Source organism: Lynx rufus, unplaced genomic scaffold (assembly GCF_022079265.1).
Source record: "Lynx rufus isolate CCGP_SWC_20201006 ecotype Redwood Valley unplaced genomic scaffold, mLynRuf1.p SCAF_23, whole genome shotgun sequence".
Lineage (NCBI taxonomy): Eukaryota > Metazoa > Chordata > Mammalia > Carnivora > Felidae > Lynx > Lynx rufus.
Genome location: NW_025814838.1, coordinates 1,022,068 through 1,039,154, shown reverse-complemented (window position 1 = coordinate 1,039,154; position 17,087 = coordinate 1,022,068). Strand labels below are relative to the sequence as shown.

Below are 17,087 nucleotides of genomic sequence, written 5' to 3'. Positions count from 1 at the left end.
GCCTCATACTCCATTTCAAAGAATATTATTCCCTTCTTACCTTCCATTGTTACATCACCTTTTCCTCTGATTCTGACCACCCTGTCTCCCTCTTATAAGGATACTTACGATTATTTTGAGCCCACCCAGATGCCCCAAGATAATCTTCCATTTTACAATTTTTAATTACATCTGCAAAGTCCCTTTGGCATATAAAGTGACATTCTCAGGTTCCAGGGATTAGGACGTGGACATGGTTAGGGGGACACTGTTTAGCCTACCATACCACCTTGTTCCACATTTAAATCATTCATTCATTTAGTCATAAAATATTTATTGAGCAAGAGTTATGTACCTGATACTGTGGAAGGTGGTGGAGAAATAGAGGTGAAAATACAGACAAGACCTCTGCCTTTCATGGGGTTTATACTTTAGTGGAGAGGACAAGAAAAGAAATAGCTAAGGTATTCCAAAACCATGACATATATTATTAAAAATTAAGCAGCATGCTATGACAAAAAATGACAAGGGGTTGGAGATGGCTGTGCTAATAAGTAGTCAAGAATGGCTTCTTAGGGAAGGTGACTAATCCAAAGGGCAACCTGAGAGCTTAGGGCAGAACAGAGCCATGAAGGATTCTTTCTTGGCCTAGAAACCTAAGGGAATTCGCTTAACTGGATTTTGGAATTCCAGTGACTCCCCATTTTGAGCCAGAATGTTTATTATCCTATGCACGTCCACCATTGCACGTTGGGAGTACATGACTTGTTTCTTTCTCTCTCTCTCTCTCTTTTTTTTTTTTTTTTTTTGAGAGAGAGAGAGAGCGCACATAAGCAGGGGAGGGGCAGAGGAAGGGGGATAGAGTGAGAATCTCAAGCAGTCTTCATGCCTGGCAGAGTCCGACATGGGGCTAGATCCCATGACCTTAAGATCATGACATGAGGTGAAATCAAGACTCTGACACCCAACTAACTGAGCCCCCCAGGTGCCCTTTGTTTCTTTAGTTTCATAGGTCCACAGATGGCAGGAATTGTGCTCCAGGAAGGATTATACCCATAGCTTCATCTGCATCGGCTTTTAGATAATGGGATTTAGGACTTTGGGTTTGATAAGATTTGTATGAGATTTTTTTTTTTATTCTGAATTGATGCTATAATGGGATGAGACTTTTTGGACAGTGGTGAGACTTTTAAGAACCTTGGGAGGAAATGAATGTATTTTGCACGTGGACCAGACATAAATCTTTGAGGGCTAGAGGGTGAACTGAATAATGGCCTCCAAAGATTCCACGCCCTAATCTCTATGAATATGTTACCTTACATGGCAAAAAGGGCTTTGCAGGTGTAATTAAGTTTAGTAATTGGTTGAGTTTTTTTTTAAGTTTATTTATTTATTTTGAGAGAATGAGAGAGAGGGTGTGTGTGTGTGTGCGTGCACACACATGCACCAGTAGGGAAGGGGCAGAGAGGAGAGACAGAATCCCAAGCAGGCTCTGCACCATCAGCACAGAACCCAATGCGGGGCTTGAGCCCACGAACCTTGAGATCATGATCTGAGCCAAAATCAAGAGTCAGATGCTTAACCAACTGCACCATCCAGGTATCCCATGTTTACTAATTGGTTGACTTTAAGATAGGGAGAGTATACTGAGTTATTCAGGTAGACCCAATGTAATAACATTAACTCTTAAAAGCAGAGAAGCTTTTCCAGCTAGCAATAGAAGAGGAAAAGTCAGAAAATTTGAAAAAGGAGGACTCGATGTGCCATTGCCAGTTCTGAAGGGCCCCCAGCCAAGGAATATAGATAGCCTTGAGACGCTGAGAACCACCTCTGACTGACAGCCAGCAAAGAAACAGAGACCTCAGTCCTACAGCCAAATGGAACTGAATTCTGTTAATAACCTGGATGAGTCTGGAAGTGGACTCTATGGCAGAGCCTCCAGATAAGAGCCCAGACTGGCCAAAACCTTGACTTCAGCTTTGTGAGACCCTTAGTAGAGGACCCAGATGGGTCCACCTGGACTTCTGGCTCACAGAACTATGAAATAAGAAATAAGTGTTATTTTAAGATGCTAAGTTGATGGTTATTTAATATGCAGGAACAGAAACCTAATACCTGTATGGCTGGAGCTGAGACTTGAATAAAGAGAAAGTATCACAGATGGGCAAATCTGGGGAGTGTGTTCCATCACCAGGGAAGAGCAAGTGCAAAAGCCCAAAGACTGGGAAAAGGAAGAAACAAATCAATAGAAGGTCCTCTTGGTTGAAGCCTGCTGACTAGGAGTAGGTACATGAGGTCAGAGCAGGGATAGGGACTGAAAGGAAGGTAGGCTCCAGCTGGAGGGATTTATGTTGAGAGTGGACTGTGTGTAGATAATTGAGAACTGGTCTGCAAATCTCCTTTGTTGAATCCAGAATGATTGCCCCAGCTACAAAGCTTGCTGCCTTCCCCTATCTCCTCACCCTCTTCCTGGAGCATACTCCTGTGAGGAGCCCCTAATTTCTCCAGCCATTTGGCTGGGAAGGGAATGATGACTGTAGTCTGTAGTACAGAGTGAGGAGTGATACCAGCTGCTGCATATGGCATATGGCATCAGCAGCAGGGCATATGATTTTGCACTCCCAAGATGGACCCATTACCTGGGACAGTCCTGGTAGAGAGCCAGGGAGGTAAAGGAAGTTAGGGCAGAAGAAAACTGAAGGCCAGAAGTCAGACTGGGCATTATCCAGATAATAAAACTGGACAAAGACATCACAAGAAAACTACAGATCAATATTTCTTATAAGAATCTGCAACAAAATACTAACAAACTGAATCTAGCAATGTATAAAAATTATCATACAGCATGACCAAGTGGGATTTATTGCACGAATGCAAGGTTGGTTTAACATCCAGAAATCAATTAATGTAATTCTGAATATTAATAAAGAACAAAAACCATATAATCATCTCAATAGAAAATACATTTGACAAAATCCAACACCCTTTAATTACAATAATAAAAAAGCTTAAGAAACTAGGAATAAAAGGAAACTTCCTTAACTTGCTAAGTATCAAAGGGCATCTATAAAAAAATTCACAGTTAACATCATACTTAAATGGTGAAAGACTGCATGTTTTCCCCCCTGAGATCAGGATGACTGCTCCCTTTAACACTGTACTGAAAGTTCTAGCTGGGGCAATTAGGCAAGAAAAAGAAATAAAAGGCATCCAGATTGGAAAAGAAGAAGTAAACTATCTCTATTTTCCAGGTGAGATCTTGTATACGGAAAAATCCTAAAGAATACACACATAAAAACTATTAGAGTTAATAAACTAGTTTAGCCAGGTTGCAGAATATAAGAATAATGTACAAAAATCTATTATATTTCTCATCACTAGCAAAGAAACAATCCAAAAATGAAATAAAAACAATTCCATTTATAATAGAAACAAAGGAAGTAAAAATACTTACGTATAAATTTAACAAAAGATGACTAAGATTTAAAAAAAAATTTTTTTTTCAACGTTTATTTATTTTTGGGACAGAGAGAGACAGAGCATGAACGGGGGAGGCGCAGAGAGAGAGGGAGACACAGAATCGGAAACAGGCTCCAGGCTCTGAGCCATCAGCCCAGAGCCCGACGCAGGGCTCGAACTCATGGACCGCGAGATCGTGACCTGGCTGAAGTCGGACGCTTAACCGACTGCGCCACCCAGGCGCCCCAAGATGAGTAAGATTTATATACTGAAAACTACAATATACTGTGGAAAGAAATTTAAAATCCAAATGGATTTTTAAAATCCTAAATTCATGGGGCAGAAGATTTAATATTGTTAAGATGGCAATACTCTTCAAATCGATCTACAGAATTCAGTGCAGTCCCTATCAAAATCCCAGCTTTTTTTTGCAAAAATTGGCAAGCTGATCCTAAAATTCATATAGAAATGCAAGGAATCCAGAAAAATTAATCTTGAAATATAAGTTGGAGGAATCACAGGTCTTGATAAAACTTATTACAAAGCTATAGTAAGCAAAATAGTGTGATACTAGCATAAAGAAAGTAAAGATAGTAGATAGATAGATAGATATGTATATCTTCATGGAATACAATTGAGATTCCAGAAATAAACCTGTGTACAGTTAATTTTCTTTTTTTTTTTTAATTTTTTTTCAACGTTTATTTATTTTTGGGACAGAGAGAGACAGAGCATGAACGGGGGAGGGGCAGAGAGAGAGGGAGACACAGAATCGGAAACAGGCTCCAGGCTCTGAGCCATCAGCCCAGAGCCTGACGCGGGGCTCGAACTCCCTGACCGCGAGATCGTGACCTGGCTGAAGTCGGACGCTTAACCGACTGCGACTGCGCCACCCAGGCGCCCCTATACAGTTAATTTTCAACAAGGATATCAAGCCACTTCAATGGAAAAATAAGTCTTTATTATTTTATTTTATTATTATTTTTAATGTTTATTTTTGAGAGAGAGTGAAAGAGCGCAAGCGGGGGAGAGGCAGAGAAAGAGGGAGACACAGAATCCAAAGCAGGCTCCGGGCTCTGAGCTGTCAGCATGAAACCCGACATGGGGCTTGAACTTACAAACCACAAGATCATGACCTGAGCTGAAGTCAGATGTTTAACCAACTGAGCCACCCAGGCGCCCTAGTTCTGGGACAATTGAATATCCATGTGCAAACGAATGAAATTGAACCCCTATCTCAAACATACACAAAAATTAACCCAATATGGATCAAAGACCCAAATGTGAGAGCTTTGAGCTATAAAACTTTTAGTTTACCAAAAATGAACTTTTATAAAGTTTAAGCTTGTAAGTTTATAACTAGGTTGTAAACTTTATAAACATGTGTAACACTCTTAGATAAAAACATAGGCATAAATCTTCATGACCTTGAATTAGGGAATGGTTTCTTACATATGGCTCTGCAAAGCACAAGCAACAAAAGAAAAAAATAGATAAATGAGATGTCATCAAAATTAAAAACTTTCGTGCTTCAAAGGGCACCAAGAAATAAAAGGACAACCCACACAATGAGAGAAATTTTGCAAATCATAGGAAACTTCTATCTAGAATACATAAAAAGCTTTTATTACCGCTCAACAGCAAAAAGTCAAACAGCCCAATTAAAAAATGGGCAAAGAACTTGAACAGACATTTATCCAAAGATGACATACAAATGGCCAATAAATACACACAAAAAAATGCCCAACATCATTTGCCATCAGGGAAATGCAAATCATAACCACAAATTCACACCCACAAGGATGGCTATAATAAAAAGGCAGATAATAACAGCTGTTGGTAAAGGTGTGGAGAAATTGGAACATTCATATCCTGTTGGTGGGAATGTAAAATGGTGCAGCCATTTGGAAAACATTCTGACAGTTCCTCAAGTGGTAGATACGCAAACAAGAGAATTAAAAGACATGTCCACATAAAAACTTGTTCATAGAATGTTCATATGAATGTTCCTAGCTGCATTATTCACAATAGACAAAGGAAACCCAAATGTCCATCAATTGTGAATGGATTAAAAAAAGTATCTCCATACAATGGAATATTATTCGACAATAAAAAGGAATGCAGTACTGACAAATGCTACAGCATGGATGAACCTTGAGAACAGTGTGCTAAGTGAAAGAGGCCAGTTACATATTGTATGATTCCATTTACATGAAACATCCACAGGAGGCAACTCGGACAGAAAGTAGATTGGTGATTGACTAGGGCTAAGGGAAAGGAGTTGGGAATTGGGGTTGGGGGCAATAGGGAGTGACAGCTAATGGGTATGGAGTTTCTTTTAAGGGGATGAAACTATTCTAAAATTAGATTCAGATGGTTGCATAACCCTGTGAATATACTAAAAACCACTGAATTGGATACTTCAAATGGGTTAGTTGTATGGCATGTAAATTATTTCTTTTTTTTTTTTTTTTTTTTTTTTTGTAAATTATTTCTTAATAAAGCTGTTAAAATAATTTTTAAAAAAAAGTCAGACCATCTGAGTCCTCAGGGAGCAGGAACTGGGATGTGGGATGCCTGGGGTGTCAGAGAGGGGGACCAAGGTATGGGTGTGCTATCTGGTCCCAGAAAGGGAGCAGAAGTTGTGGATTTCTTCTAAACCTCCACAGGACCCACTTCATCCTTCATTGTAGATAGATACCCGTGGGTGTCTGTTGATTAGGGTCTATGGTATCTTTGTACCAATTTTTAAAAGGTGCCTCGTCATCTCCAAGATAAATCATCTTGCTCAAGTTCACAAGTCAGTAGTAACAAAAATCTCCATTTCCAATACCCTAGTCCAGTTTGTTTCTTCCTTGGATTCTGTCAGACTTTGATGCCAGCCTGTACAGGCAGAAGGCCTGGAGTCAGTGCTTGTCTTTGCGAATGGCAACAGGCAGTGAGTGTCCTTGGCCAAACTGGTGTCTCTTCCCGCAGCTATGACATCCTGGTCCCTGCTGCTACCATGTGGCCCCCTTGTGCTGCTATGGAGAACAGGGATAAGAACCTCTTCTAAAGCTACTGTCTGAGGACCTGGGCATGACAACTCTTGAGTGAAGTCCCTGACATCAAGGGGATACTTGCTATTTCTGTTCCTGGAGCTACCTGGTGTTAACAGTCCTGACTTTACCAGCTACTGCAAAGTCCCCTATGACTGGCATGTGGGCCTGGAGAGGGGGTGCACATGGGTCACTTCCTGAGGCTGCCAACTTGGTCTAGTGTTGATAAGAGCAAGTCTAGAGATGATAAGAGCATGGTAAGGAGGAACTAGTTCACTCTGACCTTTGGTTTCATTTTGGCTTATAAATTGGGAAGGCCCTAGTGGCTGGACTTTATAATCCAAAGTCTGTTCTTGAGTGTCCTTCTAAAAATATTCAAGGGGCGCCAGGGTGGCTCAGTCAGTTAAGTGTCTGACTTTGGCTCAGGTCAGGATCTAAAGGCTCGTGGATTTGAGCCTCGCATCAGATTCTGTGCTGACAGCTCACAGCCTGGAGCCTTCTTTGGATTCTGTGTCTCCCTCTCTCTCTGCCCCTCCCTTGCTTGTGCTCTCTCTGTCTCAAAAATAAATAAATAAACTTAATGGGAACATGCTAACCACACTGCTTTGTACCTTATTTTTTTCACTTGACATATTTTCAAGATATCTTTCAACAAAATAAGTTAATAAGCCTCATTTTTTAAAAACAGCTGCATAATATATTTTATAGTGGCTAGCTTTATGTAATTAGTCCTTTGCTAATGGACATTTAGGGTATTCCCGGTTATCACAAATTTTGCTGCACCGAGCATTCTTGTCTTCAACTTTGCCACGGAAGTGGAAAAAGAACTCTGTGGTGTAAATTTTTTGACATGTGCTTGCCAAGTCAAAGGGTATATGCATTTGAATTTTTTAATAAACATGCCCAAATCATCTCCCCCCAAAATTATATCAATTTATACTAAATGTGAGGTTTCTTTTTTTTTTTTTTTTTTTTTTGGTCTTTAAAAAGTTGTGTAGTCTTCCAGATTATGGATAGGACTGTAATTTAACAGCCATCCTTTCCCCACTGATTTGAATAATCATATTTACCATAAACTAAATTCTCAGAAATAGGGCTGTTTCTAAACCCTCCCACCCCCAACTCCATTGGCTGATTTATTCTTGTGCCAATAATAACCTATTTTAACTTCAGTGCTTTGGTGTTTATCTAGTATGTCAAATACATCACCTCCATTAAATGTATTACAGGAGTTTTGGGGTTTCAAGTTGTGTTAATAAATCTTTTTGGGTGACAGTGAATCTAAGGATTAGACTAGGGAGAATGTCTTTCCATGCAGGTACATGGTATGTCTCCATTTAGTTAGGTCTTAAAACCTTCAGGACAGTGATACCATTTTCTTCATATAGGTTTTGCATATTTCTTGTGAGGTTTATTCTTTCGTAGTTTATGGGTTTTGTTTGTCCCTCTTTGTCCCCCAAGTAGTTTTTCTAATTTATTACTGTAGTATACAGGAAATATACTAATTTAGGACCTCTGTGTATTATCTGTAAAAGGACAGAACTAGTCAGTAAAAGGTTTCCAGGATGAAATAACTATGGGCAGAGCTAAACAGATGTTCATTGTAGGATTTATCAATGACTTTAGTACACTCTTGATCACCAACAATCCCCAAGAGGGGCACAGGAAATTCCTGGTACTTCCTTGACCAGGGAACCCTTTTTCAAAAGACATTCTGAAAACATATGTTGGGAAACAATGCATCCAAAGACCCTTCTAGTTTCTTATCTGTCAATCCAGGGGTCTCCACTGAACCTTATCTGATGTCCAAACTCCCACTCCCTTTCCACCCAACCAAAACACAGAAGACAACTCAGTGTCAAAGTGAATGCTTTAATGAGTGTTACTCAGAGAGAGACACACATCTCTCAATAGCTGCTGCCCACCTCCATAGTCCCCAGCTCTTTGTTGGCAAGGAGAGCTAGCTGCCCGGGGGTGGGGCAGGGATCTGGAGTCTAAAGAGTGAGCCGGGGCAAAGAGAGGTTCAGGACGCACCCCGTGAGGCCTGGGCTCCTGGGAGTGAGGTGGCGGGGCATGGGCTTCACGCTGGTCCCTCTTCAGGCATTCCCAGCAAAGCCACAAGGGGCTCGAGGGGCGTGGGGGTCCCGATGGGAACGGGGTGGGTACGCTCATGCTTGCGCAGGTCGCTCGCACTCAAGAAGGCCTTGGGGCAGTGGGGGCAGGTGTAGGGGCGCACAGAGCTGTGGGTGCGGCTGTGTTTGCGCAGCCCAGCCCGGTCAGAGAAGCTCTTGCCACACTGGGTGCAGGGAAAGGGCCGGAGCTCTGGGTGTGAGCGCTCATGCCGTCGCAGCAGCGTCAGCGTGGAGAACGTCTCCTTACACTCCCGGCACACAAACTGCGGTGGCTTCTCGTCAACTTCCTCACCTCCCACCTCGCCCGCCCCTGCCAAGGGACCAGGAGCCTCCCCAACCCCAGCATCTTGGCACTCCACATGTTCCACCGTCATGCCTACTACTTGCCACTGGGTGGCCATCACACCACCTGATTCGGGGGGCAGCCCTAGCAGCCCTGCTGGAGGGTCCCCTAGCCCTGCACCTGCTGCCGGGGCCGTGGAGCCCTCGCCTGCCACACTGACAGGCAGTGCCAGCCCTACTACCAGCTCCTGTTGAGGGGGAGCCCCTGCGGCCTCACTACTCCGATGGGTCCGCTCATGCTTCCTCAGGCTGGACGATACCACGAAGGATTTTCCACAGGCGTTACAGTGGAAGGGGCGCTCACCTGAGTGCACCCGGCTGTGCTTAGTAAGGCTGGCTCGCTCCGCGAAGGCTCGCCCACACTCCTCACAGCGAAAAGGCCGTTGGCCTGAGTGGACCAACGCATGGCGCTTGAGGTCCCAAGACGCCACGAACGTCTTGTCACACTGCAAGCACTTGAACGGCCGGTCGCCTGTGTGCACCCGCCTGTGCATGGCCAGGTCTGCGGGCTGCCGAAAGTCTTTGCCGCACTTCTCGCAGCGATAAGGCTTTACCCCCTCGTGGGCCCGCTGGTGGCGCCGGAAGCTTGAGGGGTCGGAGAACATGCGGCCACAACGCGGGCACAGGAAGGGCTTCTCGCCCGAGTGAGTGCGCTCATGGCTCTGGTAGGAGCTGAGCTGCGTGAAGCCCTTGCCACAGGCTGGGCAGCGATAGGGCTTCTGTGCCGCATGGATCCGCTGGTGGCACGTGAGAGAGGACGAGCGGGAGAAGCTCTTCCCACACTCCGAGCAGAGGAAGGGGCGCTCACCGGTGTGGGACCTGTGGAGTGTGGAGGATGGGTCATGAAGGTGGCAGGTCCCTCACCTGACCACTGCTGCCTGTCTGCTGTGAGTTAGGGGCTCCTAACATCCCGGGGGTAGGGGTACATAGGGCTGCACCCCAGAGTAGGGAATCTTCAGGCTAGGTGTCTAGATCCCAGATAAGACCCCACCAAGAGCCAGACCCCACTCCCACCTACTAACCTCCAGCAGAGACCCTCCGGGTGGCCCAACTTCCAGCGGGTCCCCTTTCCAGTTGGACCCAGGCCAATCAGATCCCAACGGAATCCTCCAGGGCTCCCTCCCAACACAGTCTGCCCCGCCCCTGCCCAACCAGGGGCACCAGCTTCTCCCCATGGCCCAGCCCCACTCACCTTCCCATTGGCTCTTTTCCCTCTTTGAGCCTCAACCCCACGCCCGGTTGGTCACAGGGCCACCGCTGTTGCGCCATATCCCTCCCTCCTCCGCCCCTGGTCGGTTCTTCCCAACCCCGGCTCCCTCACCACAGCACCGCACCCTCACCGCTCATGGTTGCGTAGGTCCTTGAGCTCAGCGTAGGCCTTGCCGCAGCGCTCGCAGCCGTAGGGCCGCAGGCCCGCGTGGGTGCGCCGGTGCTTGCGGAACACGGAAGGGTCGGCGAAGCTCTTGCCGCAATCGGAGCAAGCATAGGGCCGCTCGCCCGTGTGACCACGCTGGTGAATCTTGAGCTTGGAGAGCGCGCCATAGGCCTTGGGGCAGTGAGCACAGCGGAAGGGCAGCTCGCCAGCATGTGAGGCCAGGTGCACACGCAGGCACACTGGCTGCATAAAGCGGCGGCCACACTCGGGGCAAGGGAAGGGCTTTTCACCAGTGTGGCTGCGACCGTGACTGCGCAGCTCAGGTGCCGTTTTATAGGCCTTGGGGCACAGCGGGCATGCATAAGGCCGAGGCTTTGCCGATGCACTTGACACCTTGTCCCCGCTGGCGTCCTCTGCTTTGGGTTCTGTCTCCGGCTTCAGCTTCGTTTCCGCCACCTCCTCTGTGTAGTCTACAGGACCATGGGTGGCAGCATGACGCGCTGCCCTGGGCGCATTTGGAAATGTCTTAGTACAGGACAGGCACTTGTAGCGACGGCCGGATCGCTTGTAGCCGAGGGTGGAGGATGACCGGGCCTCCGTAGACTCCACCTCCATGGCCTCAGAGGGCGGAGCTTCTCTAGGAAAGAAGCAAAGTTAGACACAAGCCACATCCTTCTGCCATTCTCTAAGGCCTCTATCCTTAACAAGGCCTCAGAGAGGAGTTCTGTCTTACCAGCATTTCCCATGGGGGATGGCCACATCCTTCTTTCCAAACACCCCTGGGTCTAACACTCTGCACTCAAGTTTCCTGTCTGGTCTGTTCATTGAGGAAGGAAGTTGGACCAGGTAACCTCTGAGGGTCTAAGAGAGGAGTCTGGAGTTACCAAAATGTGCACCTGCACTTCTCTCCCCAGCCTCTGGGCTTTTCCAAACCCTGCACATTCCCAGAAGGCCCAAGTTCCGTCCATCTCACCATCTTCCTTTTCCAGCTCAGCATCTAAGGCCTGTGCCAGGACACAGAGTCCTATGCATGCCTGCAGACACAGAGGCTACGTAGATGTGGGTCAGACCTGAAGGTTGCCAAGTGCCCAGAGAAGACAGAGGTAGGTTCAGAAGAAGGCAGAACTAGTGGGCTAACTGGTGATTGGCACCGTCTGTCTGGAAGAAGTAGGTCCCCAGTGTATGTATTTTGTCTTTCCCTTCTGGTTAGTTAGCTTTCAGAGGCAGCAACTGTTCACACAGAATTCTGGCCTTGCACAGCTGTAAGGTACTCCACCCTAGACAGGAATCCTGGTCCACCCTCTGCTCTGGAATTGCTGTTGAGCTCCTGCTCCCATAGCTCTGGTAATGGGGAGCTCAGTTACTCTCAAGGTGGCTTGAGCCATTGCTAGCAATTACATGTGTCTCAGTATAATCAATATATCTGATTTAGCCTGGCCTCCTGGGACACCTGCTCTGGATAAGCCCCCTTCTTTCTCATTCATAGCCCAGACACCCTCCATCCAGCTGCTCCTGGGGATCAAGGCTGGGAGGAAATAGGATTAATGGCTGCATTAGTCTTAACACCAGCTCATCCTCCCTAGGGGATGAAAAGAAGAGGATTATGGGCAGATCCACTTAGGAAGGGCTCAGCAGCAGCTGCTGGGGGTGGCCAGGGGGAGGGAGGATGCTGCTATAGACAGGGCAGGGGAGCCAGGTGTGTGCAGAATCCAGTCTGGGAGGTAAGAAGCCTGAGTTCTACTGCTCCTTTCTAGGAGCATTTCCTCATCTGTATACCTCAGGGTTTGGTGGCTTTGAAGTTCTGACCCAGGGAGGAAGTTCTGACCCAGCCAGGGCTGCATCTTTATAGTCAGCACCCTTCTGCCTAGTGGCCCTGCCTCAGTCCCCACCCCTACACACATCATCTGCTATGTGCACAGACAGCTTCTTCATAAAGTATCATGTGACACTTTGTCCCCTGCTCAATAATTTTCCATGACTTCCATCATACCACGCAAACTCTCAGGTCCTTCCTGGCTGTTACAAATCCCACCAATCCTTCCTTTGAGCCCCACTCCCCCCAGGAAGCTCTTCCTGCATTTCCCCTCTGGTTTTTGGCCCCAATCCCACACAACTCTGTTCCACCCTCAGCTTGGTTCTTTTCACTTTTCCCACTAAGTGCTGGCGCTGGAAGGTGAGTTAAAGGGCTTGAGGACCAACCTTCCCCGTGGTTTGAATTTCCCCCTACAGTTCCCAGGGGATCCTTCCCTGTCTCTGGATGAGGCAGTCACTACCTCCTTTCCAGACCATCTCTGGACAGACTGCCTGATAAAGTTTCTCTTTAATAAAAAAGATAGCTCACATTTACTGAGCACTTGCTAAATAAAAGGCAGTTTCCTAAGCTCTTTACATATATTAACTCAAACTTCGCATCAACATCGCAATAAAAGTTCTATTATATAGATTCCTTTTTTACAGATATGGGAACGGAGGCCCAGAGAAACAATGTAGCATTGTGGTTAAGTGTCCCGTCTCTGAAACCAGACTGCCTGGCTTTGAATCTTGTCTCACTCACTTCCTAGCAGTGACCTTGTGACATTTACTTTATGCCACAGGACCTCAATTTTCTCATCTGAAAAATGGAGGTAATAGTACTTACCTCACAGGGTTGGATGAAGACTGAATGGAAGTGATATGATATGAATAAATGCCCTCAATTACTGAGAGTCTTCTGAGAGCCAGACACTTTGCTGAGCACGCTACCTTATTTAGTTCTCTTACAGCTTCCTGAGACAGAGATCTTATCCTCGTTTTACAAACAAATGAACTGAGGTTCCAAGGGATTTAGTGACTAGCCCATGGTCACAAAGCTAGACTCAACAGCTGGGACTTGAATCAGATGTTTAACTTGCCTTGAGTTGCTGGGCCCTTGATCAGTCGTCTGGGCCCTCCCAGACTTGTCTGCTGCTGGGCCAACCTTACAGTGACCAGAACCCTGAATTCAGGCCACATCTTCATCTTCTCTCATCCCTGTAGAACTGCCTTGAGACCAGAACCAGCACCCTTTATGTCTGTTTCCCTCTCAGAGGGCTTGACCCCTGCGTTCTGAGCTCTGGGCCTCAGTGTTCCCACCTGTGAACCAGAAATCAGAGAGCTGGAGGTATACATCTCTCCTCCTGAAGCACTTCCCTGGGGAAAAGGTAGGGACGCACTGTCCTGGGGAAAAGGTAGGGAAGTAGGCTGGTCCCAACAGGTGCCCAGCTCCATAAAGAGCAGAGGGCCATGTGGGCTAGGCCCCCATCTAAATCCCACCATTAACTCCTCACTTCATTGTTCACTGAGGACTCTTCCACTCATCACTCCCTAGAGTTATGTTTCTCCAAGTCAGGTCTGTGAAACCCGTCCCCTGCATGAGAATAATCATCCAGGGAGCATGAGGATGGACTCAGAAAGCTGTACTTTATTTATTTATTTTTTTAACGTCTGTTTATTTTTGAGACAGAGAGAGACAGAGCATGAACGGGGGAGGGTCAGAGAGAGGGAGTCACAGATCTGAAACAGGCTCCAGGCTCTGAGCTGTCAGCACAGAGCCCGACGCGGGGCTTGAACTCACTGACCGCGAGATCATGACCTGAGCCGAAGTCGGCCGCTTAACCGACTGAGCCACCCAGGCGCCCCAGAAAGCTGTACTTTAAACATCCTCTCAGGGCCATGCCAACCAACACTTAAGAAGCAAAGACGCATCTTTGGGTCTTCACAAAGCTTCTAGGAGAGGCACTACGACGCCTCTTTTTCATATGCGGAGGTTATGGCCCCAGTAAGGAAAAACACTTTACAAGCACACCTAACTAGTCAAGAGGCACAGACTCAATCCAAGTCTTCAGGCCCCTGGGTTCTTTCTCTACCAGTCTTCATTTACTTCAGGTTTATGAGACAAATCAGGGGACTTTCCACTGCTCCTAAGACAAAGACCAGTATCTTTTCCATGGCTAGCAAGGCCCCGAATGATCTAACTCCTGCCTACCTCACCTTCCCCTCCATTTCATGGTATCACTAGGCTCCATTCACACAGGCTGTCTTTCTTTTCCAAAAATAGCTAAATTCCTTCCCACCTCAGGGCCTTTGTACTAGTAGTCCCCTCTGCCAGAACCACTATTCCCCAAGGATCATTGTGTAGCTATCTCTTTGATTTCATTTGGGCCTCAGCTCCCTGTCACCTCCTCAAAGAAGGCTTTCCTGACTACCTTTCTTTTTCTTTTTAAGTTTATGTATTCTGAGAGAGACAGAGACCGTGTGAGTGCAGGGGGAGGTGGGCGGAGAGAGAAGGAGAGACAGAATCCCAAGCAGATTCCATGCTGCCAGTGCAGAGCCCAACTTGGGGCTTGAACTCATGAAACTCTGAGATCATGACCTGAGCTAAAACCAAGAGTCTGACGCTCAACCGCTCAACCGACTGAGCCACCCAGGTGCTCCTCCTGACCGCCTTTCTTATTGCTATCTGCATTCTTGCTCCTCCTCTTTAGTTCCCCTTACGATGCTCATCTGGATAACATTCCTTGCAAGGTTACCATGGGCCAGGTATCATTCTATGCATTTTTGTGTGTACTACTCAAGTTAAGCCTCACAACTGCCTAGAAGTTTCCTATAGACTGAATGCACACATGTATGGAGAAAGCCATGTGAGGACATAACAAGAAGGTGGACATCTACAAGTCAGGAAAAGAGTCCTCACCAGGAACTGAATTGGCCAGCATCTTGATCTTGGACTTCCCAGCCTCCAGAACTGTGAGAAATAAATTTCTGTTGTTTAAGCCCTTCAGTCTTGTGGGGTTTTTGTCATGGTTAGCCTGAACGGATTAAGTTAAACAGTATTATTTTCCCCATTTTACAGACAAGGATACTGAGGCACACATAAATGAAGTAACCGGTCATGGTTACAGCCAGTATTCAAAGTCAAGTGGTCTGCCTCCCAAATTTCTGCTCTCTGTCCTGACTGTTGCTTTGGTAGCACTTACACATTTTATAGCTTGATTGTTAACTTTCTGTCTCCAACACCAGAGTCTAGGCTGGCAAAGAGCCAGGAACCTTTATTATTTTATATCCTCTACACCTAAAACTGTGATTGGTGCTCCAAAACAAAGTGAATGAATCAACCTCTGAGACAGAATTCAAACCCAGGCCTATTGCTTCTGCCTCCCCTATAGTAGGTGTTTGTGAGAATGTCTGCCAGCAGCTATTTATTAACTGAATTTCTCTGCCTTTCCAATTTCACAAGTTCCAAAAATCGCCCCATTATCCCATAGTGGGTTCATTGCTCTGGTGAGGGAGGTTTCTCTTTGCTTCACTACTGGCTTAGGAGGGGGATGCGGGCCTGCTGCCTGACCAGGCTGTAAAATGCCAGAGATGCAGGGATTTAATTCCCAGACAGCTTAGGCTATGACGCTGTGAGCAAGGATGAGGTTTAAAAAAAAAAAAAAAAAAAAAAAAAAGGAGCTGCTTTTTCTCTTCTCTGCATTTTGGTCTCCCCCATGTGTAAACAAGTAGATGCCAGTAAGGCCTTTGAGCCATTGAGATCTGGTGAGATGATGGATGGGGAACTGAGAACTGTGCAGAAGTGAAAGCTAATCATCTCCTAGGCCTCCAAACTGGTCAGTTCACAACCTAATCCTAACCTACTTTTTCAGCCTCAGCTCCAGCCGCAGTGTGTCCCCCTCCCAACAGCGAACTAAGCTCCAGCCTCAATTCTCAAACTTTTTCACCTAAATGCATCTCCACTTGCAGTTCTCTCTGCCTCAGCAGCCCTTGCTCGCCTTCTCCCATGGGAAAATTCTTTTGCATCCTTCAAATACCTGCTTTCTCAGTGCCCTCAAAAATACTTAAAAGGCAGTAGAGGTAAGGGCGCCACGGTGCTCTGGGCCTCAGTTTTCTCATTAGTTAAATGGGGTCTCTGAGGTTCGTCCGAGTTCGAAGGGCGTTAGGGCCTAGGAGACGTGGTGAGAAGGGGCCGAGAGCGGCAGAAACCCGGCGCTTCTCGCTCTCTGCAACAGTCTATCTGTCGGCGCTCCCACTAGACAGACAACCCCGCAGGGCAGGACCCTAGGCTGACTCGTCTCCGAAGGCTGGGAAAACGGGGCCTCGGAGAACGAGGCAAGAAGGAGCGAACGAAGAATGAGAGAATGAACAAATGAATGGGCCAAGGACTGGACGCTGGACAAAGGCCTGCAAGATGGCGTTCTCTAGGACCGCGGGAGGGGCGGCCAGGACCTCGGCCGGGGAGGGGTGCCGTAGGCGCTGGGGACCTTATTAGGCGGGCCGCGCGCCTGGGACAAAAGCCCGCAACATGGCGGGCTCTAGGACCCCCAAGGCCCGCACCGCGCAAGGCGGGCAGCTGTGCCAGCCGAGCCCAGAAGTCCACAGCAGCCGGCCCGCGGGGACAGCCGGCGGGTTCTAGGACCCGCTGGGCCGGAGCCCGACTGCGCCCTCCCGGGGCCGCACTCCTCCCGCCCCGCCCGCGCTTCTCGCGCCAGGCCAACCCCATCCGCCCTCTGCACCCACAGGGAAACTGAGGCCTCTCGGACTGCGTCTGCGCTGGGGCGGCCCGGAGCGTCCCTGCGGCTTCCCGCCGACGTTTCCTACCTCAACGAACTTGGGCTGGCTCCGTGGCGTCTGCGGCAGCTGCTCTGACCGACGGAGCCCGGACACTGCCAGGGAGGGGCAGGCGCTAGGACCCAGCGGGGGGGGGGGAAGGAGGGGAGGGAGAGGCGGGGCCAGAAAGCGGAAGTG

General features: G+C 47.4%; 1 protein-coding gene across 5 annotated transcripts; it reads right to left on the bottom strand.

The window, feature by feature from the left end:
• Positions 1–6,978: 6,978 nt before the first annotated feature.
• Positions 6,979–17,081, bottom strand: ZNF668 (zinc finger protein 668). Of its 5 annotated transcripts, XM_047087281.1 has the most exons (4): positions 16,941–17,024; positions 15,037–15,151; positions 10,291–10,962; positions 6,979–9,769 (listed from the first exon to the last, which is right to left on the bottom strand). In XM_047087281.1, exons 3-4 carry the CDS (start codon positions 10,938–10,940, stop codon positions 8,557–8,559), a joined length of 1,863 nt encoding a protein of 620 aa, XP_046943237.1. In that variant the 5' UTR covers positions 10,941–10,962; positions 15,037–15,151; positions 16,941–17,024; the 3' UTR covers positions 6,979–8,556. The 5 variants fall into 5 exon arrangements, with proteins under 5 accessions (XP_046943237.1, XP_046943240.1, XP_046943239.1 ...); XM_047087284.1 differs by lacking the exon at positions 15,037–15,151 and having other exon boundaries at positions 16,941–17,081; XM_047087283.1 differs by lacking the exon at positions 15,037–15,151 and having other exon boundaries at positions 10,291–10,957; positions 16,941–16,987.
• Positions 17,082–17,087: the final 6 nt, after the last annotated feature.

Excerpts from the sequence above, each read along its gene's own strand:
- ZNF668 (XM_047087284.1), bottom strand. The coding sequence starts at position 10,940 with ATGGAGGTGGAGTCTACGGAGGCCCGGTCATCCTCCACCCTCGGCTAC. Across the intron at positions 9,770-10,290 it reads GACCTACGCAACCATGAGCG|GTCCCACACCGGTGAGCGCC; the intron begins GTGAGGGTGCGG and ends CACACTCCACAG.